We start from the raw sequence: 26,592 nt of genomic DNA on the forward strand, positions 1-26,592 counted from the left end.
ATGCGGGGAATGAATGGCAGGCAGGGTCTTAATAGCATGTTCAGTGTTAAGTGATACTGAGGCGCATATAAGATTAATTTATTATTAATAAATATATACCATTACGGCAAAATGAACCTCCACTCAAATATAATGTGAGCTGCTCTGTGGCTGCAAAGTAGAACAGGGTCAACAAGCACCCTCTTGGCAGCCAGCCCACCGCTTCCTCTCTCGCACGGTCACCCGCTGGTGTGCCCATTGTCTCACGCTAGCCGAGAATAGCCTTCAGGAAGTTTTCCACATCCGCGTTTACATTTCCACCTGACTAACCAGCATCTGGTCGATCCTGTTTTTATAACTGTTGTTATTCCTAATTTTCAGTACTTAAAATTGAAAGTTTCCCAAAACAAGCGTTTGTGGGCTGTTACCATGAAAATCTCTTTCATCGTAAGAGGGGCTGTAGGACTGTAGGTTTGCACAGGGATCATTTACGCTGTTTGGCACGGCTTAGTTTGCACATTGTACCTCTCAGTCAGTGGCATGAAAGTTGCGTGTTACTGTTGTGTAGTGGTTAGGAACCTGGGTTTGTAACTCGGGTTGCAGGGTCCATTCCAAAGTGAAGCACTACCCTTTAGCAAGGTGCTGAATGAAGTACTTCGGGTAATATCCAGTTGTATAAGTGAATAATTCGCCAACAAGAAAAGTAAGCTCTGTAAGTCACTCTGGTGGGTGGCTGCAAAGCACCTAAGTCGAGTACTTAAATAATGCACGTAAATAATGAGTAATATGACTATGTGAGTAGAATGGAATAGAAGAAAGTTTTGTTTTTTGTGCTCTGTTTGGATAGTGCTGGGATTTTCGAGCGTGGTCTATATCCCTGCTCTCCTGCTTTCCTCTCTCGTAGGTGCTATGCTATGACTACGACAACGATGGAGGCCACGACTTCATCGGGGAGTTCCAGACCACTGTGGCCAAGATGAGCGAAGCCCAGAACTCCCTGGAGGTGAGAGCTGACTCTCCCACTGACCTGCTGTGGGGTGGGGGCAGAAGAGTGGTCTCTGTCACCAGCTACTGTGGGGCCAGAGGGCTGGGGTAGAGCACTCTGCCACTGACTGGTGTGTGGTGTAGTTCAACTGGCTGAGCTGAGGGTTTTACGGACTGTCTGTGCAGCGCAGCCACGAGGAGATTATCGAGTCATTTCCTGTGAGCTGCCAGTATTTGCACAGAGGGCCCGTTGTACGTTACAGTTCTCCCCCCGTAGTAGGCAGTGGTAGAGTCCACAGTTTCACCACCACCCCTCACCCCTGTCGACAACCCTGTTCTCCCGCAGTAGCTGGTGGAAAAGTCCACTCTTCACTCACCCAGTTTGCCTGTAATCACACAGTTCAGTTGTGGTTTTAGCGGGGCTGAATGTGTTGGGTTTTCTCTGAGAATGTTGTTGCGGCGCGTTGCTAAGCGACAGAGCATAGCCACCTCAATTTTTTTTTTCCCCCTCTGAGTGGATTGTTCAACGTCCTCTTGGTTTCACGACAAGCTAGAGTCCTCCTGCTGGGCAATTCCCCCAGGGCCTGTGATCGGGTCAGCTGGGCCAGGTCCAATTTTGATGCCCCAAGGTATAGGCTATACATAATGAAACTCACATTTGTCCAAAAATTATTCCGTTTAGTCCAAAATAATCTTCCTCACCTTGCTGGTTCTTATATCCGGTTTTGTCCAGTTTCTCCCCCCAAGGTAATGCAGGTCAACTTATCTTGTAACATCATGCTCAAATTCTCTGGATTGGATGACCTGCTCTACACTCCATTACTCTGAATCGGGTGACCTATTCTATCCTCTGTTCTTTACTCTGGATTGGTTGACTGGTCCTATTCTCTGTTCATTACTCTGGATTGGCGGTTCAGTTCATGATCTAATGTAAATTGAAGTGCTGTGCTGTTGTTAGGCTGTTATTAGTTAGTCAATAGGAGTGATGTTGCACAGTACATGATGGAAAGTGTATTGGTCAGCCTGTAACGGTTGACCAATAATTAGACAGCAAACCTGTTCTCCTCAAGGCAAGAATACGTGTAATTGAGAGAGCGACGGAGAGAGACAAAGTGAGAGAGAGGGAGAGATGCTGGAAAAGAAAGAGAGGGTGAAAGAGAGATAAGCAGAGCATTGTCTTTGAGATGCAAATCACTCTGGCTTCACAGTTCTCTCTCTCTTTTTTCCTGCTCTGGCACTTCTGTTGCCGCCTGTCACAGAAGCGCAGATAAGTAAACTGATGAACTCATTTAAATAAAAGACAAAGACTGGGTTTAGGATGCGTTTCAGTGCAGTGGAGATGGTGGTCTGTGTTGTGGGTGGGGGCGGGAATAATTCTTTTTTTTTTTTTTTTTTAACGGTGCGTTTGTTGTGCAGTGGCTGCGACGAAATGTTTTGCATCTCATTGTCGAAGTCGGAATCACAAGCGCGCTTACACGTTTTTTGTTTTTTTCTTTCCCGATCGGCATTTCACGCGGTCCTCGCGTCGCGTTACTGTCAAAAGAAGGCCTTCCTCGCCGCGAGGCTGCTCAATTCAGCCTCCCAGCACACTGCTGTTGATCATTTCAAAATGGAAGATGCGTTCTCTCGCACCATTTACACTGTCTGTTTGCTTAGCAGGCTTCCCTGTCTCTCTGCTGTACTGTTAGATCATGGTCAGTCATTTGATGGAACAGGAACTCACCCTCACGTTGTTATCTCTTTGTTTTTTTTTTGTTTTTTTACAAATCTCCACTTCCTTGTGAATATGGTTGTACGCTTCCCCTAAAATGACTAGAGTGGTTTACAGTTTGTCAAGTTTTCCACATCACGGTTGGCACTCACACGATTTTGGTTGTTTTGAGGTCTTGTTGGAGGGAAGCCACTTCAAGAGTTGGGGGGGTGTCGGTTTCCGTCAAATGCTAACACATCCAGTTCCGTCCTTCATAGCCAAATTGAAGTTCTTTAACATCTGAGATGCCATTGTTGAGGTGTTATTTTCGTCTCATTGTACTGCTGAAACTGTTCACTCTTTCCAAGTTTGGTTTCAGTCCTTTGGATGGTTCTGATGCAGCACCATTCCTGGCTAAGCCTGAATGCGTTAATCAATTGTCCTTTTTTATGCATTTTCCAATTTTTTTTTTCCTCCAAACTTGGAATGCCCAGTTGCATTGACTAGCTGTGCTCATTGCTGCAACTATTATCGGTTGGCAGAGAAGCAAACGCTCTCCTCCAAAGAGAGATGAGATGTGGTCCCTCCAGCCATCTAAATCCCTCCCTCTATGGAAAATGGCAAGACCAGTTATGCCTATGCCCCAATCAGGACTCAATACTAGGCCGGTAGGCCCATCCGCACACTAGAACAGTGCATTAGCCGGATGAGCCTGATATTGGCTTAACTTGAGCAGCCTCTTAGTATTTCTCTTGTGTTCCCGTGGTAACGCCCTCGCCGTCCGATCCTCCCAGGTGGAATTCGAGTGCATCAATCCCAAGAAGCAGAGGAAGAAGAAGAGCTACAAAAACTCTGGGATTATTATTCTGAAGTCATGCAGGGTAAGCGGCTCATCACCCCCCCCCCCCCCCCCATTTCCTAATGAGGCATTTCGCTATGCAAATGGGAGAGGAAATGAAAGCTAAACAAACCTTCGCTAAGTGTATTAGAAATGCATGACAAATCACCATGTGTACATTTGCTGATTTGCCTATTAATTGATTCTTTTTATGTTATTACGGAGTAAACGCTTGTAATTGTCGCTTTGCTGCAAGCGATTTTAATTTTCCTTTTGCCGCCAGATTAATGTAATAACCTTCGATTCCCAAATCTATCATAGCAATAACTTTGGGTGGGAAATGGCCTGCGGCTCTCTCATTGTTTCTTACTCACCTGAGTCGGCAGCGTGCGCTGTGTAGCTGCAAAGCAAGAGTCCTTTATTTCACAGGGCCGCGTCGAAGCCTGGCACCTTCTGCTAAAAATGTCATTATTAGCCAGTTGGCACAGGCGTGGCAGTCTCGTCACAGGGGCGGACCGAGCCGTCGCTAATCGTTTGTTCATGAGTCACGGGGGCAACGGGTGTGTGACACAGCTGGTCGTGTCTCCTCAGATTGCGAGAGACTACTCCTTCTTGGACTACATTCTGGGAGGATGCCAGCTGATGTTTACAGTAAGTATGAACTCAGCCCTCCTGCCTCTCCGGTGAACTTTGACCCCTGGCCCTCACCACGACCCCTTACGCCCCGGCCCTTCAGTAACATCAGTATGCCCACTCCTATATGTTTTGCAAAAAAAAAAAAAAGAAAAAATGCACACACAAGCACATGCGCACACGCACGTAGCCGCACACACACACAGACCCCGCCAGCGGCTCCGTCACACGGGGCGACCGTGATCGAACGCGACAGCGGAGGCCAGGGAGGTGACATCATCCGAATGCAGTGCGAGGCGCGTTTTTGATCCCTCCTGTTTACACCGGTTCGACGCGAGCTCTTTTGTAGCCCTCGAACAACAGACGCAAAGCTTCTCCCACATTACGTGCGCGCTCCCTGTTGCTCCAGTTACGCGGTGCTGTTTTTTATGGTCATGTTTGCTCATTTTTTCCAGTTATGAAACATGGCATTGTCCTGGTGAACAGGATCTATATATAACACGGGAGATTTTTTTTTTTTTCTCCTTCTACTTGCGTGATTGTCGGAAAGACGCAGATTGAGAGAGAAGGTGAGGTTGCTATAGTTACCGCAGCCTGTGTAGAAGCGGTTTGTATGTCTGAAGAGGAGGGAGCGAGAGAGGGAGAGAAAGAGCATTCAGACACAAACCAGAGAGAGAGACCTTGGTGATACTGGGGGGGGGGGGGGGGAGTACAAAAACTCACTTGTGAAGACATTGCCGGTCTATACAGCTCCTGTTGAGATCATTCTGGTACACTGCAGCTTGTTCTTGCGCTGCCATAATGCTAACAGGTGGGAGCTGCGTCAAGAGTGGCCTGTATGTGTTTGCATGTTGGGTTTAAGGCACACTTCCACTGAGTCTGTTTCTGAGGAGCTCTGTGCAAGTACGCAGCAGTGCACATTACCTTTTTGGAGGGAAGCCTCTTCAAGAGTAGGGGGGTATCTGTTTCTGTCAAATGCTAACACATCCAGTTCCGTCCTTCAAAGCCAAATTGAAGTTCTTTAACATCTGAGATGCCATTGTTGAGGTGTTGTTTTCGTCTCATTGTACTGCTGAAGCTGTTCACTCTCTCCAAGTTTGGTTTCAGTCCTTTGGATGGTTCTGATGCAGCACCATTCCTGGCTAAGCCTGAATGCGTTAATCAGTTGTCCTTTTTTATGCATTTTCCCTTTTTTTCCCCCTCCAAACTTGGAGTGCCCGTTTGCATTGACTGCCAGTCCCTCTCCTGCGGTGCTGAGCCTGTGAAAGGGGCCTTGCTGAGGCTGAAATCTGTCCCCTCTCCGTGCCTCTCTTCTCCCCTGTGCTCCCCCTGGCTTTGTTAGAAGGAGGAAATAATCTGCTCCCAATGCAGTGCCTCCCTCCGTTCTGACCAGAGCATATGCAGAGATCAGAGGTCCTACAAGCAAAGAGGAGTGTGGCGCAGTGGTCAGAGCAGCAGTGTGGAGCAGTGGTCAGAGCAGCAGTGTGGTACAGTGGTCAGAGCAGCAGTGTGGAGCAGTGGTCAGAGCAGCACTGGTCAGAGCAGCAGTGTTGAGCAGTGGTCTGGAGCAGTGGTCAGAGCAGCAGCGTGGAGCAGTGGTCAGAGCAGCAGTGTGGAGCAGTGGTCAGAACAGCAGTGTGGAGCACCAGTCAGGGCTGCAGTGTGGAGCAATGGTCAGAGCAGCAGTGTGGAGCAGTGGTCAGAACAGCAGTGTGGAGCACCAGTCAGGGCTGCAGTGTGGAGCAATGGTCAGAACAGCAGTGTTGAGCAGTGGTCAGAACAACAGTGTGGAGCACCAGTCAGAGCTGCAGTGTGGAGCAGTGGTCAGAGCAGCAGTGTGAAGTAATAATATCTGCTCTATTGGTGATGTAAGAATGCCATGTTACATCTTTGTGCCTAAGGATTAACTTATATCTTTTTGAACCCAATTCTCTTTCAGCTTGTTGAATAATTGAGTGTGTGTGCGTGCTTGCGTGCCTATATTTCCTTTTCCCCTCCATTCATTTCATCTCTGTGTGAATCTCAGGTGGGCATTGATTTTACTGCCTCCAACGGGAACCCGAGAGAGCCGTCTTCTCTGCACTACATCAACCCCATGGGCACCAACGAGTACCTGTCCGCCATCTGGGCTGTGGGCCAGATCATCCAGGACTATGACAGGTGAGTGCTCATAGCTACAGCATCTGCGTACACTGTGATTATTATCCACAGCAACACACTGCTGCATCTGGGTACACTGGGATTATAATCCACAGCAACACACTGCTGCATCTGGGTACACTGGGATTATAATCCACAGCAACACACTGCTACATCTGGGTACACTGGGATTATAATCCACAGCAACACACTGCTACATCTGGGTACACTGGGATTATAGTCCACAGTGACACACCACAGCATCATGCTATACTGTGATTGTATTCTCCGTCTATAGGCCACAGACACATTATGGATATACACTAATTTGAAAGTTATATGCCACATCTGTGAACTCAGTTCCATTGTGCACTGCTAATGCAGCTCAACTTCACCGGCTTTTAAGCATTGCCGAATGCTAGATTCTGCACATTTTGTTCTTTTCAGGCCTCATTTTGTTGACCTGTGCACCTCACTTTTTCTCCGTCTCTCTTTTTTCACTCTTCTCACTCGCTATCATTCCCTCTCCTTTGCTCCTTCTCCTCTCTCACTTTTCCTCTTTTTCCTCTGGCTCGCCCTCGTCCCGCGTCCTGATGGTGTCTCTTCCTCAGCGATAAGATGTTTCCTGCCCTGGGGTTTGGTGCACAGCTTCCTCCTGACTGGAAGGTAAATACTTTCAGTATCATGAGCAGGAAATGGATAATAAGCAGGAAATGAGGGTCTGCTGGATATAATGTTCAGAAAGCGAGTCACAAGTTTTCATGACCTACTTGCTACATGGCAAGGCAGGAATCATATGGGTTCCATGTGGAACTAATGAAACCAGTTAGCAGAACCAACCACGGCAGAAAAGAATAACAATTATTATTATGATTGTTGTGCAATAATATGCAGTAAGTAATATGCAGTAGTATGTACTGTACTAATAATTAATACTCAGAGGTGGAAAATTCAGGTTCAGAAATTAAAAGTCCTCCCCAGTATTTTGTTCCAGTCATGTGGATTTGCTAATTAGGAGAATTCTTCAGCCAGGAGGTAAAACTAATTAGTGAAATCAGCTGGCTGTGTTCATGGGTGGAAGAAACACGTGGTAGGACCTTCATTTTCTGACCCCCTGGACTTTCCACCTCAGTTAATACTACACTAGAACACATCGATACTGCTTTAACTCAATTGTAGACATAACAACTGAGGACGTGAACATGGTGTACTTCTTTGTGTGCTGTGAAACACTATTGTTGTGGTGTTCTAGGAGACACCGTATTGATTTGTAGCATGGAACCAGAGTGGAACAGAATAAATGCTAGGCATGATCAACACCCCCCCCCCCCCCCGAGCGAGCACGTTTCCCCACTTCCATATAACTGACGCCCTACAGGCATAAATCCGTTAATCACCGCGCCCTGACGTCCTGAGGGCACTCTGTTTGATGTCGGCGTACTATATGGACCACACTTCTGTGTACATTTTGTCACACTTTGCTCGCAGAGAACGCAGGCTCTGATCAAGAGTCGGGGGTAGGGAGATGGAGGGAGCGAGAGACAGAGGGGAGGAGAAGAGGGTGGGAGAGAGGGGGAGGGCAGAGAGAAAGAGAGAGAGGGAAGAGAAAAATGCAACGAATATATCCGTATTTCCATGATTATGCAATGGGTTCATTGTCTCCGTTGGGTTGCCATGGCAGCGCATCGTGGAGAAAGGAGAGAAGAGCAGGAAGTGAGGAGGAAGAAAGGGAACAGAGGGGAGGCTCAGCAATCGACAGAGGAACGTGTTGCTCCGCGAAGTTTTGTACTGGGCTGAACAACTGCGTGAAATAAAGAGAAGTGAAGAAGAAGGACGGAGGGAGGAGAGTGAGAGGTGGAGAGTGGGGAAAAGATGGGAAGAGCAGGAAGAGGAGAAGGATGGGAGGGTTAGAGTGGAGGAGTGTTTGACAGTTTTAACCAAAATTTGACTGCTAAAATGTACCAAACACTGTGAAAGAACACAAGGAACAAGAATATTTATTTTAATACTGAAAACAAAAAAGCTGGTTTTCCAAAGGGATGGGACAACATGCCACTGAGAGTCAGGGAAGGGATAGAGAAGATTGAATGGGGAAAGGGGAGGGGAAAGAGAAGATTGAATGGGGAAAGGGGAGGGGAAAGAGAAGATTGAATGGGGAAAGGGGAGGGGAAAGATAAGATAGGAGGGGGAAAGGGGAGGGGAAAGAGAAGATAGGAGGGGGAAAGGGGAGGGGAAAGAGAAGATAGGAGGGGGAAAGGGGAGGGGAAAGAGAAGATTGAATGGGGAAAGGGGAGGGGAAAGAGAAGATTGAATGGGGAAAGGGGAGGGGAAAGATAAGATAGGAGGGGGAAAGGGGAGGGGAAAGAGAAGATAGGAGGGGGAAAGGGGAGGGGAAAGAGAAGATAGGAGGGGGAAAGGGGAGGGGAAAGAGAAGATTGAATGGGGAAAGGGGAGGGGAAAGAGAAGATAGGAGGGGGAAAGAGGGAGGGGAAAGAAATGATAGGAGGGGGAAAGAGGGAGAGCAAAGAAAAGAAGGGGGAGAGGAACAGGACTGACAGTGTGGCAGGAGCCCTCCCCGCAGGAAATTCCTGTGACTGTACAAGCGCGTGGCTGTAAAAAAAGAACATTTTTAAACCGTCTTTTAAGTGGCATTGATTTGGCACAACCGTTAACTGACAACACTGTGGTTTTCTCCTATTGTGTGATGCAGATAATTGTTATTGCCACATGCTGTACACTTAACAGCCTCGTCGGATGCATGTAATTAATTGCTATGAAATGGCTCTGTCGCGGACGGCTCCGGTGATGACAGGCCTTCGGCGACGGGAACGGGGATAGGGTGCTTGTAGACGTCGGGAAACGTCTCGAGGAGCGGTCCCTCGTCCCTGCCTCCGCTCCTCTCGGTCCGTCCGCGCCTCGCGGCCGATCTGTCCCCGCGTCGTGAGCGTTCGCCGTCGCCACGGCAACCTCTCTACCCGCTTCCTTCGCCCTGACGGCCGCCGTCGGCGCTCTGTTTTGTTCCGCCCCCGCAGGTGTCGCACGAATTCGCCATCAACTTCGACCCCACCAACCCCTTCTGCTCAGGTGAGTGAGTGAGTTTGACACAGCGGGGTTTAGCAAAGGTTTCATAAATAGTTCACATTCTACTCCTGTCTGGGGGGCCGGGGGGGGGGGGGGGGGTTGCACCTTTAAATGGTGCAAAGGTGCCAAACATTTTCATCACACTATTTATAAACCAGTGCATGAATAATATGTACGTCTGTAAACAATGTAGATTAATTAAAATGTTTTTTATTGTCTACAGTGGGAGTTGTCCTGACAGTCAAAGACTGTGAATAGTCCACAGGAAGTCTGTAAATAGTCCTTCAGAAGTGCAAGAAATGAGGGAGGGAAAATGACAGGCTCCTAATTGTCTGTCGGTTAGGGTGCTCACTGCATGTATGAGCTTGGCCACATAGCTTAAGGATGACAGGACTGAGCCGACTACCAATAGGACTCTATGGTGGGCAGACCTGGCTCCCCCAAGGATAGTGTGTGCCTCGCTAGGCTCAACAATACACCAGGAGCCCACAGGTTACCCAGTGCTGTCAGTGAGAGATAGCGCTTCTTTTTTAATTACTGCTGGTTTCTTATAGCAGTGTGTCATCTGTTGCATAGAAAATGGCCGCTGGCTCGCAGATGGTTAGGCTGGAGAAGACCATCAGGGTGGCAGTGTAGGGTAATTGTCTTATTCTTGGAAAAGTTACTTGTGACTCATTTGAGACGCTGCTGTTGCGCTCTTTGGGCACTTAGTCTGAATTCTTTTGTTAAATATTCAGTCGCATAAATTGGTTAGCATGTGAAACTTTAAGCAGTGCAGGTCACTTTGGGTAACTTGCTGAGCAAATCAAAACATAGAAATAATAAAGAAGCTCTGTTTGTGTTCAGATGCTGTGCTTCTTACACCGGTGCGGGCAGTGTAAAGGAGCTGCCCTTTCAAAACAGAGGAGGAAACAAAAAGCAGAAGGAGTGCGGTCTTCAGCGGGGCCACAGCGGGCTGTGGCGTGTCGTATCGCTGCGATCTGCACCAAACCTCGCTGCACGTCGGCTTCCGTCTGGAGAGATCTCCGGATCTCTGAGCTCGCCGCAAAGCCTGGCGGGCTCTTGTGCGTCTTAACTGCCTTCAGGAAGAAGCGCCTCTCCGCTTACTGTCGGAGCGAAAATGTGCTTTTCGCCTCCCCTGCGCCCCGCGTCTGCTGACAGACACGCGGTTTTAAATACCTCCTGCCGTCCAAAGGTTTAATCCCTTTTCAAGACGTTAAGCGCTCGCCGCGTTGAGTCACGGCGTGTAATTGGGACGCGCTCGGCGAGGCTGAACACGCCGACGGCGGCGCGCTGGGCGGGCCGGCCGGCGTTACCGCCGCCGCCGTGCGGGCGGGAGAGACGCGTGCCGTTCCCCCGCTCCTGGGGTGCGGGACCAGACCCGGGCCGTCGCACGGGTTTCCTGCCAAATCCCGCGCTTGATTGCGGAGTTGATTTGATTCCAGCCATTTGTTTGATTCGTCCTGCAGATTGCGCATGTATCCTTGGAGAGGCTCATTTGTTGTGGTCCAATATAGGAGCGAACCATTTTCATCAGTGCGTGCAGCAGTTTGGAAAATGAAGCCGGAACAACTGGTTGGAATGAAAGACAGAATACACACTCCAGGCCCTCTATGGAAGACAGCTGTGAATCTCTGGCCTTGCTCAGTGCATTATTATATGCAAAATATTAGAGGGAAAAATCATGGGGAAAGGGAAAAATCAACAGTTTTGCGTCATCACGTCATTTACTGGTTTACCTCCAAATTTTCATTTGAAACCTTCTCCTCAGTCGTCAATAATGCAATGTCTCTCATTTTACACTTGCATTCGAAAACTTGGACTTTCAGAATGCAACGCCAAGCACTTGGCAGTGCAGCTGAATGCAGCATACCGGGTTTTCAGATGAGGGTCCCAGAATAAAACATGCATGCTATAGGTAATGCGAGAGTCAGGGGTCTGTTTACACAGGGGCAGCGTTCCTGATTCCTGGAATGGCGGTTTGAAGATATGGTTTAATTGTTTGGGACAGTCCCTGCAGAGCAGAGTAAAGCAGAGCCTAAGCTTCCTGCTGCTTTCTGCCTCTCGAAGACTGACCCTGGATCAGCATATTCAACCCAGATCTCAGCCCCCATCATTATGTCACAAACGGATAAACTGATCCAGGGTCCAGTGACTGAAGGGGCGGGGCTGTGCGACGTTGAGGTATGTGCATGTTTCCATAGTGATGTAACGCATTTCCTGTTTCCACACGGCAACAGGCGTGGAAGGGATCGTCCAGGCCTACTCCACCTGCCTGCCACACGTCCGCTTCTACGGCCCCACCAACTTCTCTCCCATCATCAACCACGTGGCCAAATTCGCCTCGCAGGCCGTCCAGCAGGCAACTGCTGCTGTAAGTGGGGGGGGAAGACGGAACAGGGCTGAATTGGGGGGTGGGGGTGTAGTAATAAAAAACCATAACAAAATGTTTTTGGCTGGACCGCAACAGTGGGGCCAGCCCTATAAATGCAAATGTCTGTGACTGAGTGACTGAGTGATGAAGTTACACCATTGGTTGGCCGAGTTATGAAGTTACACCATTGGTCGGCCGGATGAAGTATGTTAGGTCCAGCCATATACTAGGTTTTGACCTGGTCTTGTTACATTGTGCAGTTGTCATATCATCATATCACAATATGCTTCATAACTTGCCACCACAAAAAGCAGAAAGTCCTGGGGTCAGGTAGTAATGGTCCTGCCATGTCTTTCTTCCACCCATGAACACCAGCCAGCTGATTTCACTCATTTTTAAACGGTGCAGCAGCAGGACTGAGACTGCATGCGCTGGATTGGATTGCAGGCTTTGTGGCCAGCCTCTTTGGCATCGGCCTACATTGCAGAGGCATCCTTTCAGCTCCCTTGAGTCATGTAGTATGAACCGGTCTTGAAGGGAAGGACTGGCTAGTTTCCTCTGACCCACTAAAACAGCAATCTTCGTTCCTAGTCCTAGAGAGCCCCAGGGTCTGCTGGTCTTTGTTTTCGCCTTAATACCACGCAACCATTTCAGACCCAAAAAACCGGGTAAGGTGAGTTCGCTGCGTTAATCGACTACTTTAATCGATCAGTTAAGTGCCGAGTAACATAAAAAAATCTGCAGACCCACCGGGACCAGCGGCCCGTCAGGACCAGGAATGAAGATCACTGCACAAAGGGCTCGAGGTTCTGATCCGTAGCCAGAACGCCGTTTTCCCACTGGGAATGCCGACTGCGATGCCACATTGGGCACCGCTTCGTTTCCTGCTTCTCCTTTGAGACCGTGATCATAATTCCATATCTGACCCGCGTTCAGGCTTCACACTCAGAGCATCACTCCCCCACGGGAATGAAATGTTTATTGCGGTTACCGTAACAACCAGCGCACGCCATCGTCCATGGTGACGGTAAGCCGATTGTGACGCACTCGCTGCCGTTCTCACAGGAGTATCAGAAATGGCTTTCCTTTCCAGATTGACAACAATCCTGTCCATTTCTGACAGCAGTATTAGGCAAGTGGAAGAGGGACCCGTTTGTGTCATTTAAAAAGCAGCCCCCATCCCTTCAGACTGCAGTTATTACCATAATCCGACCTGACAGGAATACCATTTATCTGCTCAAAGTGAACGGGATATTTAATTGCTACGTGATCTCTGCTATCTCAGGGTAGCCAGATAACTAATAGGGCTAAACAAACAGACTGAACCGTACGGGTTCTGGTACAGTTCTAATCTTAGTCCAGATCTTCCACAAGAACTATGTAGCTCTGTAGCTGACAATTTTGAAAGAGTTCTGATATTGTAATACAGCTGAGACACCTGCTGTTGTGCTCTAAACTTTAAAGCTGGTTCCCAGGTTGTTAAAAAAATCCCCATCTTCCTGAAAATATACTAACAGCAGGCTTGTAATCCCTCAGCCAGTGAGTAGCTCAACGGTTTTGCATAATATGAGTCGATCCCAAGCCTTTCGCACTGAGAGAAGGAAAGGCTTACGTATTTTTGCACTGATGGAAAGGGGAAAGCGGTGAGGTCATTCGACAGCGGGCTCCTCGGCCAATGGCTGATGGATTTTCAAGCGCTTATTAAAATGTTCCTTCGCATTCGTAAAGGAGAGAGGTTTCCTCAAAACTCGCCGCTCCCTCTTCTCAGCTGAATCACCTCTGGGATTCCGTCGGGTTCCGGAAGAAGCAGCGCAAAAATAGAAAAATGTTCAAATGGAAAAAGCGTGCTACTTTACTTGAACGTGTTCCAGTTGGTTTTTTTTTTCAACGCCGGTGACAATGGTGCTCTGTGTTGGTTTCGTGGTGCAGGAAGAGGCGGTTAAAATGCAGTTGGGTTATTTGACCACAGTCAAGGGTTATTAGACCCTTAGTGTTTTCAACTCATGGTGCTGTGGCTCACATTTTTTCTGTGGTCATGGAATTGACCACTCCCTTGCATATGACCACCCCCCTTCCAAACACACAGACACACACAGAAACACACCCACACACACACACACACACACACACACACATGCACTACGATCAATCACACACCCAGGGGTTGCCGTGTGACTCCTCTGTGGATGTAGTCTTTAATGAGGCTCCTTGCTGTTGTGGATACAGGCCAGTGTGTCAGTGGGAGGGTACAGTAACTGAGGGAGGGAGTGGGGCCCCGTGTGTGTGTATGTGTGTACAGTGTGTGTGCATGTGTACAATGCATGCTTGTCCTCGCACACATGTTCGCATGCGTGAGAATGAGCATTTTGCAAATCAGCACAGGAGCCATCCCCTAGTGGCAGGATTTCTCACCAACTATTTCACTTTAAGAGCTGAACCCCATCTCAGTTTCCTCACCTCCACTGTCCACTGGCACACAGGCACAAGCAGAAACAGGCTGCACGGAGAGAGACAGGCAGAAACTGGTTATACCGAGAGACACAGGCAGAAACTGGTTATACGGAGAGACACAGGCAGAAACAGACTGTACAGGGAGACTCAGGGAGAAACAGACTGTGCACGGAGACTTAGGGAGAAACAGGCTGTGCAGGGAGACTCAGGCAGAAACAGGCTGCACAGGGAGACTCAGGGAGAAACAGGCTGTACAGGCAGACACAGGCAGAAACAGGCTGCACAGGGAGATGCAGGCAGAAACAGGCTGCACAGGGAGACTCAGGCAGAAACTGGCTGTGCAGGGAGACACAGGCAGAAACAGGCTGTGCAAGGAGGCACAGGCAGAAACAGGCTGTGCAAGGAGACTCAGGCAAAAACAGACTGTACAGGGAGACTCAGGGAGAAACAGGCTGTACAGGGAGACTCAGGGAGAAACAGGTTGTACAGGGAGACACAGGCAGAAACAGGCTGCACAGGGAGACTCAGGGAGAAACAGGCTGCACAGGGAGACGCAGGCAGAAACCGGCTGAACAGAGAGACACAGCAGGGCAAACGGGGGGCCTAATTGTACTATGTGAAAGAGCAGGAATGGGCGGGCGTGTTATCAGTTCAAAGTGTACCGAAGCTGCTTTGAAAGACACTCGCTGTTCCACTCATTTTATCAGCCTGGAGAAAGGCAGCCATTAAAATTTCCTTCCAATTATGGTTTATTTATAGAGAATAGGCTCAGCGCACAAAATGGTCCCTCTCTTTCTCTCCCTTTCTCACCCTTTTCCCCCGTTCCCCTCGTTTGTTTTTAAACACTAATGAGATGTTGCTCAAAGGCACAACCAACATGGTCTCCTGCCTGCAGCAAGACATTAAGAGAAGTGTCTCAGAGAAGGATTTGACAGTGAAAAGATGAGGGGGCTCTAGTGACTCGGGTGACCTTTTTACTGTATTGGGGGGGATTTTGGGGGTAATGACCTTGCCCAACTTGAAGGTGGCAACCCATGGGACTGACAGTTTCCCTGGGGAAGAAGAGGGGGTTGATGGGGGCCCTATTATCTTAGAAGAGCAGGTGGGGGATGGGGGGATTGGGGGGGGCTGCGTTTTACGGTCTGGGAGGTTGTCATGGGAACCCATTCCACATGTGTAGATGCAGAGTAAATTAACTGGCAAGAAAGCAGGCCCAGGGTGAGTGACAGAGAGAACAACAGAGAGACAGATTGAGAAGTTAAAACAGGGGGAGAGGAACAAGAGTTCTGCTACGAAGACGAGTTCCATTATCAGGGAAAAAATTCATGTTCTTGCTCGGCATCATCACTTTCATTGGACCGTTTTGTACTGCCGCTCGATCCGAGCCAGAGGAAACTGTTCCACGCCCTTCCTCCAGGGGGTGCTGATGCCCCGCCTGTCAGGCAGAACTCAAAGGGGGGTTTTCAGAGTGCAGGCAGACAGAAGCTGGCCTTTGCATACGAAACTCACCACCTGAAGATGAATATGAGGGGTAATTAATGAGCTCAACTCTTCATTTCTGGCTCTTTAACAGAATTTTTTCCAGCCGGTTAGCATACTTGAGCTTGTCTCCGCGCACAGACAGGCCGAGCCAACCTGGGCGGAGGAGATAATAGCGTGCCGTTACTAAGCGCGTCCTTTGAAGGTTCGGGAAAACAGCGCGGAGCCTTTTTTGTCCTTAATTGCTCCCTGTCAGCTTGCAGACGGAGGCAGTTGGCTCCCTCTTCTCGTGTTCTCCAGAGGCGAGGGGAGCGTCGCGGCTTTTCTCCGCGTTCGATGATGTCGCAGCGGACCTTCGAGGTCTCTAATTAAGCGCCGCGTGTCGTGAGGTGTTAACATAGGGGCGGGAGCCATGTTAGCACTAGCGCCCCCCACAGTGAGCGTAGAGGTCAGCGGTCAGGGGAGAAGGCCTTGACTGGCACGGTGTCCACGTAGCTCACCGCTGTGGTGGCACAGCACTGCACCACCCGTGCTTTTATGGCGGGCAGCAGAGTGCATCTTTGGGAATCGCGTTTGAGAAATTACGATAGTGTGGTGCCTTTTGAGTGCTTGAGAGAGACAGAGACAGAGAGAGAGAGAGAGAGAGAGAGAAAAGGAATTGTCATACTGGAATTCCAATGGAATGAAAATTAGTGTCAATAAAAGACACTAATGAGAGGGTGAGGAATGAGCATTTGTAGCGGGGAAGAGTCTGGGGTGTGTATGTGTCTGTGTGCGTGTGTGTGTGTGCATGTCCCTGTCCCTTAATGAGTCACTAATAAGCAGGCCTGTTGGTACATTAAAGGGACAGACTTCTGAGGGCACAGCAGGGGAGGGAGGGGCCTCTATCAAACACCAGCTAGTGCTGCTGGCCCCTCCAACCAATCAGTGATGGGGAGTGGGGGCGGGTTGTCATGTACACTAGGCAAAGACTGGGCTTTCACAAAGGAAGCAACAGTGGGCTATAACTGAGTGGCTGTGTGTTTGTGTGTGTATGTGTGTCTGCACAGGAGTGGGTGTGTGTCTGTGTGTGTTTATGTTTGTGTTTGTCTGTATATGTGAGAGAGAGAGAGAGAGAGCGTAATTCTGTCTGTAAAACCATACTGATGCTGATTTCTGGTAATGAGTTTGGGGAGTCAGTGTGGTAGACCCTGAGTAAGATTCTCCTGTCAGAACACACTCCTTTCCCCCCAGTGACAGGAGTGTAGAATTTGGGCCTGTTTTTGTTCTGCCCATGTCTTGTGGCTTGTTCTGGTGCTCGCATGGTATCAACTTGCTTCCCATTTAGAACAATGATCTGTCTGAACAACGGAAGAGTTCTCTTCTTGCGTAATGCTATTTCCTGAGCACAGCAGCCACAGATAACAGCACGGGTAACCGCGTTCATGAGAAGCAGTCACAGCGCACAGAGCACAACAGTCACCAGCACAGTCGTCACAGGGTACAGTAATAAGTAGGTAAGTTATACAGTACTGAACCAAGTGGGGTAATTTGCATTCAACACATCCTATCTACTTGTGCAGGGCACAGTAATCATAAGCTCAGTCATCACAATGGTCAGGAATCTGCTAGGTTACCAGTCACCGAACCCAGCTGTTGTTGATTCAGTTAAAAAAAAAAAAGCAGTGATGGGCTGGAGGAAAGAGCAGCCGAGCTCTAGTCTCATTAGCTTAGCCACTCGCTATGCAACCTGTATCTGGAGAGCCCTGCACACAAGCAGCTGCAGCTCCCTGCTAGCGCACACTCAGTGCCCAGGGCCCGTGTCAGACAGGCCACCCGGGGCCCTCACTCTGTCATGCCACGGCTGGTTACAGAGCCCCCCCCCCCCCATCCTCCCCCCGCCCCTCGCCTTCCCCCTCCTGTCCTCCGGCAGCTCATGTAGAGCTGTCAAGTCAGGGCAACTTTGCTGCGGTCGGATCTTATCAATTCACCGTTCACTCTAATGCATGATTCCGGAAAGAGGATAGAATGAGAAGATCGTTCACTAGCAATGGGAAAAGGAGTTCTGTGAATGCCATAATAGGCGGAGCTACAGTGAGCTGTCAGTCTCTGGCTTTGTCTGAGCAAGCGAATGAAAAGGCCTGACTCTCCACCGCAGCGCATCGTGGTTGGTCCAGAGCAGTGAGTCACTGATTGGCATGTTGTAGCTGTGTAAATTTTTTGGTGTTATGAAAGCCCTGCGCTTCACTGTGGCTGCTCAGGCGGTGGTGGGGCGGGGCACAGCGATGTTCAGTTCAACTTGCCTTGCGGGTCTGAGCATATTCTTCATGTTAAAATTAGCATTGACAAGCTGTTGTTGGGGGGTGGGGGGGGGGGCGGGGTAAGCGGTTAGCGCAGCTAATTCTTCTTATTTTGGCTTTGCTATTCTCTCTGGTTCTCTCGCCTTTCCCTTTCTCTATTCCTCTGTGCTCTCCTCTACTCTCATTCCATCTGTTCTCTTTCTCCTCCCTCTGTTTCGCTATCTCTGTAGCTCAATTCAATTAAAACCATTTTTGGCATGACAAAAAAGAGCAACAGAGGGAGAAAATGAAAAAAAACATACACTTGATCCTCTCATTCTTCTCATCACTTTCTCCAGGTCCCCATACCCCCCTCTCCCTCTCCTTCTCCATCTCTCTCTCTCTCACACTCTCTCTCTCTTTCTCCCTGTAAATTTCTCTCTCTTGTCTGCCTGGCTCCCTTTTCATATTCCCAAGACTTAGCATCTTAGGACACATGATGGGTACTGAGGAGGCTGTAGGTTTGTAGCACTGGACTGCCATCTTATCTCAGCCCTTAACTAGAAAGAATGGACTCAGTAGAGTGCCAACTTCTGCCAAGGTACAACAATGTCCTCTCGCATGAAAGTAAATATCTTACCAGTCCTGTCATCACTTGTTAAGATATGGTTAGCCTGATGGTGGCGCTAAAGGAAAGCGCATGGGGTCACCAGAGTCAATAGGTTTCTTCCTCTTGGGAGTATCAGTGTGAACAGCAAATTACATGGCAATCCAGCCATTACTTTTCCAAAAGTATTTTGTCAAGGAGAGATGGACAAACCGATGGATAGACAAACATTATTAAATTATTTCTTTGGTAGAGAAAATTTTTTTAGCTCTAGTCAATTGTTTTTTTTTCTCCCAAAGGGCTGAAATAATTTTTAATTAATTTAAAATGTCTTTTACTCTGGATTTTTCCAGCTTAAATTAAGTACTCATTAATATTCTGCCTGTAATCGAGGGACTGATAGTGTTCCTCTCAAATTAGTTTGTACACCTGTGGTGACGCTATATAGTTTGGTATATAAGACCATCTTCAGCACACAGCAAAACGCCTAAATGTTTGAATCTCATTTTAAAACGACTGAGCGAGGATCTTTCCTGAAAGTCATTGCCTACAGCGAGCAAACCAAGGTCAACAGAGAGGACTGATGAGACAGCCTGGTTAATGGGGCCACTACGCAGGGACGCGTCGCTGGATTCTCACGCTCGAGCGAAACCCACTCCACTCCTCATCTTTTGAAAGGATGTGGCCTTGAAGGCGCTCAGCCCTGATCCTGCGGTTCGCGCCCTCTCCTGCAGGACTTCAGCACACGTGCTGAATATCGTGGAATGCTCTGGAATGGCTGTACCTGTTCTGTAGGGGCAGACGGTTTAGATGGTTTGGAGTTCAGGCTGAGTCCTGTATGGCCGCACGGTGCCTGCTGGTCTTCAGAGTGTCTTGGCGCTTAAGTGCCTCATTTAAATAATTAATTGGCTAAAGAGTGAAATTGGCTTGCTGATTGAAAGGAAACCGCACAGACCTGCACTCTGTCCTTCCAGATTAGTGCTGGCTGCATGCATGCGAATGTCACTCTTTAACTCTGCTAAATCTGCATCTGTGCGACCGCCACTCCGGCCCAAGCTCTGCAGGGCTCAGCTTGCCTGGAGACAGGGTCCCATATGTCCCGGGCAGACGGAGGGTTTGGGGGCAAGGGGGACAGGTTTGCAGGCAGGCTCTCGTGTGGAGTCTTGTGGTTGTGCCCTTAAATTGGTGAGAAATTACAGAGAACGCTGCTGTTTGCCCACGTGGGCGTCATGGGAAATCAGCTTTTTTTTTGTTTGTTTGTTTGTTTGCTCATTTAACAAACTTGGACTGGTACCTTTTTGTGGCATCTACTCACTTCTGCTCCATAACATCCCTTTGTGGGAGTGTTTCTCTGTTTTGGTCTGTAGTCTCACTTCCTCTCTTGCTCTGTGCCCCCCTCATGGTAACTACTCTGTAGGCCCCCTCCCCCGGTCTGTTCTGATGGTACATTCCTCTCTCCTCCCCCCCCCTCTACAGCAATACTTCACCCTGCTGATCATCACGGACGGCGTGATCAGTGACATGGACGAGACGCGCCACGCCGTGGTGCAGGCCGCCAAGCTGCCCATGTCCATCATCATCATCGGCGTGGGCAACGCCGACTTCGCCGCCATGGAGTTCCTGGACGGGGACAACCGCGTGCTGCGGTCGTACACGGGCGAGGAGGCCGTCAGGGACATCGTGCAGTTTGTCCCCTTCCGGGACTTCCGCAACGTGAGTCCCCCTCCCTTTACTTTCCCCCCCTCCGCAGTCTCAGTAATAATAATAATAATAATAATGCACTATTTTACAGCAACTTATCATACAAAAAGCCACACAAACATAGAAAAGAGAATTGTCAATTGCACATTGCTCTGTGGATCTGCCAGCCTCAGTCGATGTTGGCACTGTCTGGATTCGATCCGAGACTCGAAAGTACGGGGCTCCTCCTTGCACTACAGCATGTCGTTTTAACTGAATGAGCCACCCAGCAGCCCATGAGCATGTATTTAAGAGTTCATTTAATGATGGCACAGAGGTGTGAAACCATACGGGAAAACAGGCAAACAACCTAGGTTGTATTACGTACATTATGGTGGACAGATTCAAATACATATTTTAATTGAAATACTACAAAGGCATTTCTGTTCCCAATTTTATGTGACTAAGGTGTCTTGTAGAAATTAGTGTTGGCACACATTTTTCGGCTTTTGGTAAATGAGAAATGGTCTAAAACTGGTTTAGTCGTACACAGCATAGCAAGGAGAGGCAGTTGTAATTCACACAAAACTTCACTCTGCAACCTTAGTCACATTTGAGAATCGGCCTTTCGCGCCTGTATCTGATAAATTTCAGTATTCGCCAGCCGCAGCGAGCAAGGCTATAATCGCCATACAATTTTTAGTGTCAGCGCATCGGTCTGCCACAGGTAAATGTAATTGTCTCTGGCTCCCCAAGGTACATTCACTCTATTGGCATTCTACTGGATTCCTAGCTATCAGTCCGCGTCCGTCCACTCTTCTGATGTTCCTCTTCATTGGAAATGTCCTTCGGCAAAAGCCAGTGTTCAATAGGAGTGTGTCCAGTGCAGTGGGGCCTGTCCCCCGGCACATTTTTAATGGTCTTACTCTTTAACGGTACACGGCAGATTGTGGCTGGATCAAAGCTGGCCTTCGCGATCACTAAAAGTGTCTGGGCCTACCGGTTCATTAATAGACAGACAGCTGTGGACCAATCACTGTGCTCTCTTCATCCTGTCAGTCATTTTAGAGGTAATTAGAGCTCAGAGGCTGTCAGTGCTCTGGAAGATCTTCTGCCATTCACTTTTATAGATTATTTCCATTCCCCCTCATTTTTCCTTCAGAGGTTGAGAGGTGAAAACTATGTGAGATATGGTTCGAATGCTCAGTTGTGTGGTCAAGTGATCATGATGTTCTCTTCCAGCTGCGGTCGGAGGCATTATGTTTTCGGGTTGTCCGTCCGTCCGTCTGTCCATCCGTCCCAAATTCTCTCGTGAACGCAATATCTCAGGACCTTTGGTGGTCAAAGGTCAAGGTCACTGTGACCTCACAAAACACATTTTTACCTTGAGGGAATACAAAACACGTTTTTGCCTTTAGGGAATTTCTTCAAATTTGCAACAAATGTCCACTTGGACTCAATGATGAACTGGTTAGATTTTGGTGGTCAAAGGTCAAGGTCACTGTGACCTCACAAAACACATTTTTGGCCATAACTCAAGAATTCATATGCTAATTATGACAAAGTTTCACACAGATGTCTAATAGGATAAAATGATGACTTGATGACATTTTATATCCAAACGGTCAATATAGCCAGGAAAAGGAACCAGGGAAGGAGTGAATTATCACTTGCATGAAGCCTTTCCTCCTGGCTAGACCCCATTGTTTAGAGATTGTACTTAAGCTGTGCCCTTTCAAATAAAAGCTCTCCTCCGAGACTTAGGTGCTGAGAGCCATTGGAAAGCAACCCTGAGTGACTAGAAATTATAATATGTGAAGAGTCATTGATCTAGCCAGGAAAAGGAACCAAGGAAGGAGTGAATTATCACATGCATGAAGCCTTGGTGAAGTGATGACATTTTATATCCAAACTGGTTGGCTGAGGCATACAACCGCGAGGCGGTGTTTCTAGTTTTATTAAGGTCATTCACCTGGCTCCGTCTTTACATGGACCGGAAAAAGCTAAACCAATTTGCCATGAAGCTTAGCATTTATTTTAATTAACATTTTAAGGGAAAATAAGTGTGTACTGTGACATTCTTCAGCATAGCATGAACATTAGTTTGAAGAATAGTTCCCAGGAAGGGCATGGAGATTGCATAACTCATGAAATTGCCACTGACAATTTTGTGTTGAAAGATAATATCTGGAATAAGTACTGATAATACTAAATAATGCATATAAAAAAACTTTTAAATGTATGTAATACATTGTTGAAATATACACATACAACATCATTAGGTGTTGAGGGGTCTCCATAAGTAAGTACTGTGTATTAAGATGTAGTTACATAGTACTTACATAATACTGACATATGTAGTTGCACAGGAACCTGGCCACTTTAATCTAAATTCTGTCAAATATGTGATAGAAATGACTGGCGGGTCAACAGGAAAACAGAAGGCACGATTATCACACATAATATGGCCTGTGAGGATGGATTATGAGCAGTTCTGGAATCAGTGTTGTGGTATCAGAGGACAGTTCTGACAATAGTGCTGAAGCTTAAGAGGACAGGTCTGAGGTCTGTCACAGAGTCCAGCTCTGTGATGTCAGAGATCACATGATCAGAGCTCTTTTAGTGCCTGGAGACGAGGCTGCTGGTGGCTGCTCTGGACTCACAACAGTTCTGCTGCGCTTGTGTGAACAGGAGTGGGAGTGGGAGTGGGAGTGGGCGTTCTGGGCCCCATGTGACTTCCTCAACAGGAGGAGAGAGCAGACACCAAAGCCTGGCTCCAGCCCATCCACAGGAAATGAGAAATTAATTTCATACAGGAAGTGCGGGGTGGCAGAAAACATGCTTGCCCCTGCCAGGTTTCCCTGCAACACAACTAATGAGGGAATCTGCCATGATACACTTTGATCTCCAGTTAACAATCGCAGGAGTTCTGGGAATGAAGACAAGCAATGCTTATATCCGGCAGCATTGAAATCTTAATTTTCCTTGTTCCTTTCCTCAGTTGCTTCTGAACATGTCACAATTAAACAAGGAAGTGAAGGTCACAATTTTGAGTCAACATCTTTCTTGAGTGAAACCCTCAGCACCTATACACTCTAACTTTGTTTTGCTTTGATAAGACTTTAATTATAATATCTTTTTGGGACAACTGCATATAAATAATATTTTTAAATATAATTGAATGGCTCATTATTATATTCGGTATCGTTAAGCTTCATTTTACATTACCTTTCCGTTTCTTATTTGTGACATTTACAAAATGCGTCTGCTGTTCATTCTTTTCATCCTTACTTACACTTACGCAATGATATTTATTTCACTTATATGTTTAGACCAAAGTGTTGTGAGACTTTCAGTTATGCACAGTGCAGTTTGTTTTTACAAAGGAAGCATCGTTGGCCAAAGACAGATTAGGTTTTCATCATTCATTGCAAGTTGAACGTACGGTCATAGCAACCAGTTAGCCCTTTCACAGCAAGGTCAACAGCAAGGCAACCGGACAGGGAAAGAAGGAATGTGTTTTTAAAGCGATGGAATGCGGCCCCTAGCTGAGTTTACACGACTCAGCTAAAAGGAATCCAGCCCAATAGAAAAGGCTAAAAGAAAAAAGCTTAATTTGATACTGGTATTTTTGTGGGTTTTACTGTCTTTCAGGCGCCGAAGGAAACTTTAGCCAAATCGGTGCTTGCGGAGTTGCCCCAGCAGGTCACACAGTATTTCAAGCAGAGGAACCTGTCGCCTAGCAACAAAGCGCCAGAGTGAAGGCTTGAGGCCTGGGACTGATTTGCATGTTGCCAAAATCTCCTCGCTGTTTACAAAAATAAAAAAATAAATAAAAAGACACGCAAACAAACAAAGCAAACTGCATGAAAAATTTAAATACGTTTTTAATACCTTGTACGATTTTTAAAACCGACCCCTCTAACCCCGCTAACCACCTCCCCTCCCCCCACCCCGGCCCAGTCCAGATGCAAGACTTTTTAGAAAACAATGAAAAATGAAAACAAGGAACACTACTCAAGCTCCAAGGCTTAAAAAGAGAGAGAAACAAGAAAAAAAGTATTGAATGTACCTTTGTACTGATGTTATCTGTTTTATTACCGTTGTTGTTTTTATTTTATAATAAAATGATGTTAATAATGTTTTATGTATCTCTTATGTAGTGCATTGTAAAATCTGTGATAAAAAAATGAGTACCCTTGTCAAGGTGTGACGTTGGTGATTTCCTACGGTTTACTTTGTTAGTTTCTGTTAACACTCAGGTCAATAAACTCATCAGCCACAGAGACTAAAATATTAGGAACTGTGTCTGTGTGAATAGACACTGTGTGTGTGTGTGTGTGCGTGCGTGCGTGCGTGCGTGCGTGCGTGCGTGCGTGCGTGCGTGCGTGCGTGCGCGTGCATGTGCAAATGATGGAGAATTTTAAATATATATTTTTCAGTATGTTATTGTCTGTGTGTATGTAAGTACTTGAGTTGTTATGTTTTAGAGTGTGTATTGAGTATATAGGGGTCATTATGTGTGCCTGTGAGTTCAATCAATCAACTTTATTTATAAAGCACATTTCCGACAGCGGGTGCAACTCAATGTGCTGTACATAAAAAGAGTTTGATTTGATTAGATTAGATTTTAGCACAATTAAAATATTAAACAGAAGAGATTTACAAAAACAGTGAAATAGTGCAGGAAGAGGCAAGAAACCCAAGGGGCTTATACATGGCCTCACCCTAAATAAAACGACAACTCAACAAAAACATACAAAAATAGATAGAACATAAATAAATAAGAAATATTGTTTGCTAAATATAGGATAAGATACAACAAACAAAAGAAAAATAATAAAATACATGTGTTTGTGAATGTGTATGTGTATGTTAGCTTCCTACTTCACCGTAAGAGTGTGAATGCGTGTGTGTGTGTGCATATGCATGTGCACACAAACAAGCGAGCGAGCAAGTTTATCCGTGTTCGTGTGTGCCAGTGTGTGTCTGCGTACACATGGACATGTGACCCACTTTGTGAGTTAGTCAGAAGATTCTTTAAACTGAGTTGGTGTGTGTAGAGGTCATTAAGCTTTAGTGTGAGTGTCCATACTAGAGCTATTATGCTTTCATGTGTGTGTATAGGGGGGTTATTATATTAGAGAGCAGCGTGTGTATTTCTGAAAAGATGTTTTTGTTTGTATGTGTGAGAGCAGTGGGTTAGAGGGTAAGCAAATGTTTGTATAAAGACAGCAGTTTGTGAGGTTGTGTGTGTGTGTGTGTGTGTGTCTACAGGAATCACTGTGTTAGAGAATATGCATAGTGGGTCTAGACTGAGCATGCACAGCGTGTGTCCATGCCGTGATAACATGTTGGTATTCAGCAGAAATACCATTGCAGGAGGTTCAGTGGTGCATTTCAACAGTGGAGCCATTCAGATGGAGCGGGTGCTGTTATGACCACACTGGTAAGTACACCAGTTAGATTTTCACTCAGATTGGAAAGGTAAATACGCTTCTATTTTGTACCTTTTTACTCCTTTTATAATCATGGTTTGTACTGAAGCACACACACTCTTCTGATAAACTGATAAACTTACCCCCAGTTCCAGACATGCATTTTTTACATACTACAACCCACCCAGCATACTACAGGAGAGCCAGCGTTATGTGCCCCCCCCAGCCCCATTTTTTTGGATGTAACTAAAATTTTAAAACCAATTGCATCAATTCTGTGCAAGCTGAAGGGAATTCAAACTTGCGATTCAGACATAGAATGTGAGACAAAGGGAAGCGGTTGAATAGCGTGAGGCGTGTGTGAAATGTCACACTTCTGCAAGCCGCCCTCTGAGCACCTGACCAATGGATAAGCTGCAACGTCCAGGGCTGTGCCGATTGGAGGAGATGCATAACCACTTATCACCTTGTGTATAGCTAGCAGGTTAGCCTATTACCCCTTATGAAACTATATTAAATCGAAGTCTGAAAATAACACAAAAATATACTTACAGAGTAACACACTCACACACTCATGGACACAGGCATACATGGTCAACCCCTCTGGCTGTGTCAGTCCACACACTAGCACAACTTTGACCCACTCATTGTGGTGCATATGATCTTTTTCACACCGCCATCATAACGTTTATTTGCGATACACTCAGCTGAAAGGGTTGGTTCTTATCCAGTCAGTTTATAATCCCTTTATGACACTGGAAAACTAGGCCAGGGTCAAATAAATATATTTTAAGTACTTTTAACTTCATAGCACAGTAAATATATATATATATATATATATATATATATATATATATACATATACATATACATATATGCTGTAAATATATAATGGATACATCTACTTTTACCAGTTTTAATAACATTCTTTCAAGAACTGCAGAAGCATTTCACATTTTAC

The 26,592-nt window shown here is 47.0% G+C and overlaps 1 protein-coding gene across 2 annotated transcripts in view; it reads left to right on the top strand.

The window, feature by feature from the left end:
- cpne2 (copine II) overlaps window positions 1-24,399 on the top strand; it is a 47,471-nt gene extending 23,072 nt beyond the window's left edge. For both annotated transcript variants that reach the window (XM_035418474.1, XM_035418473.1), the window contains exons 8-16: window positions 884-982; window positions 3,448-3,534; window positions 4,083-4,142; window positions 6,151-6,284; window positions 6,875-6,929; window positions 9,296-9,347; window positions 11,585-11,718; window positions 19,990-20,226; window positions 23,848-24,399. In XM_035418474.1, the coding sequence (XP_035274365.1) occupies window positions 884-982; window positions 3,448-3,534; window positions 4,083-4,142; window positions 6,151-6,284; window positions 6,875-6,929; window positions 9,296-9,347; window positions 11,585-11,718; window positions 19,990-20,226; window positions 23,848-23,955 (966 nt within the window). In that variant the 3' untranslated portion in view covers window positions 23,956-24,399. The remainder of the gene's footprint in view (window positions 1-883; window positions 983-3,447; window positions 3,535-4,082; window positions 4,143-6,150; window positions 6,285-6,874; window positions 6,930-9,295; window positions 9,348-11,584; window positions 11,719-19,989; window positions 20,227-23,847) is intronic.
- The last annotated feature ends 2,193 nt before the right edge of the window (window positions 24,400-26,592 follow it).

The sequence above is a fragment of the Anguilla anguilla genome, chromosome 5 (genome assembly GCF_013347855.1).
Source record: "Anguilla anguilla isolate fAngAng1 chromosome 5, fAngAng1.pri, whole genome shotgun sequence".
Classification (NCBI taxonomy): domain Eukaryota; kingdom Metazoa; phylum Chordata; class Actinopteri; order Anguilliformes; family Anguillidae; genus Anguilla; species Anguilla anguilla.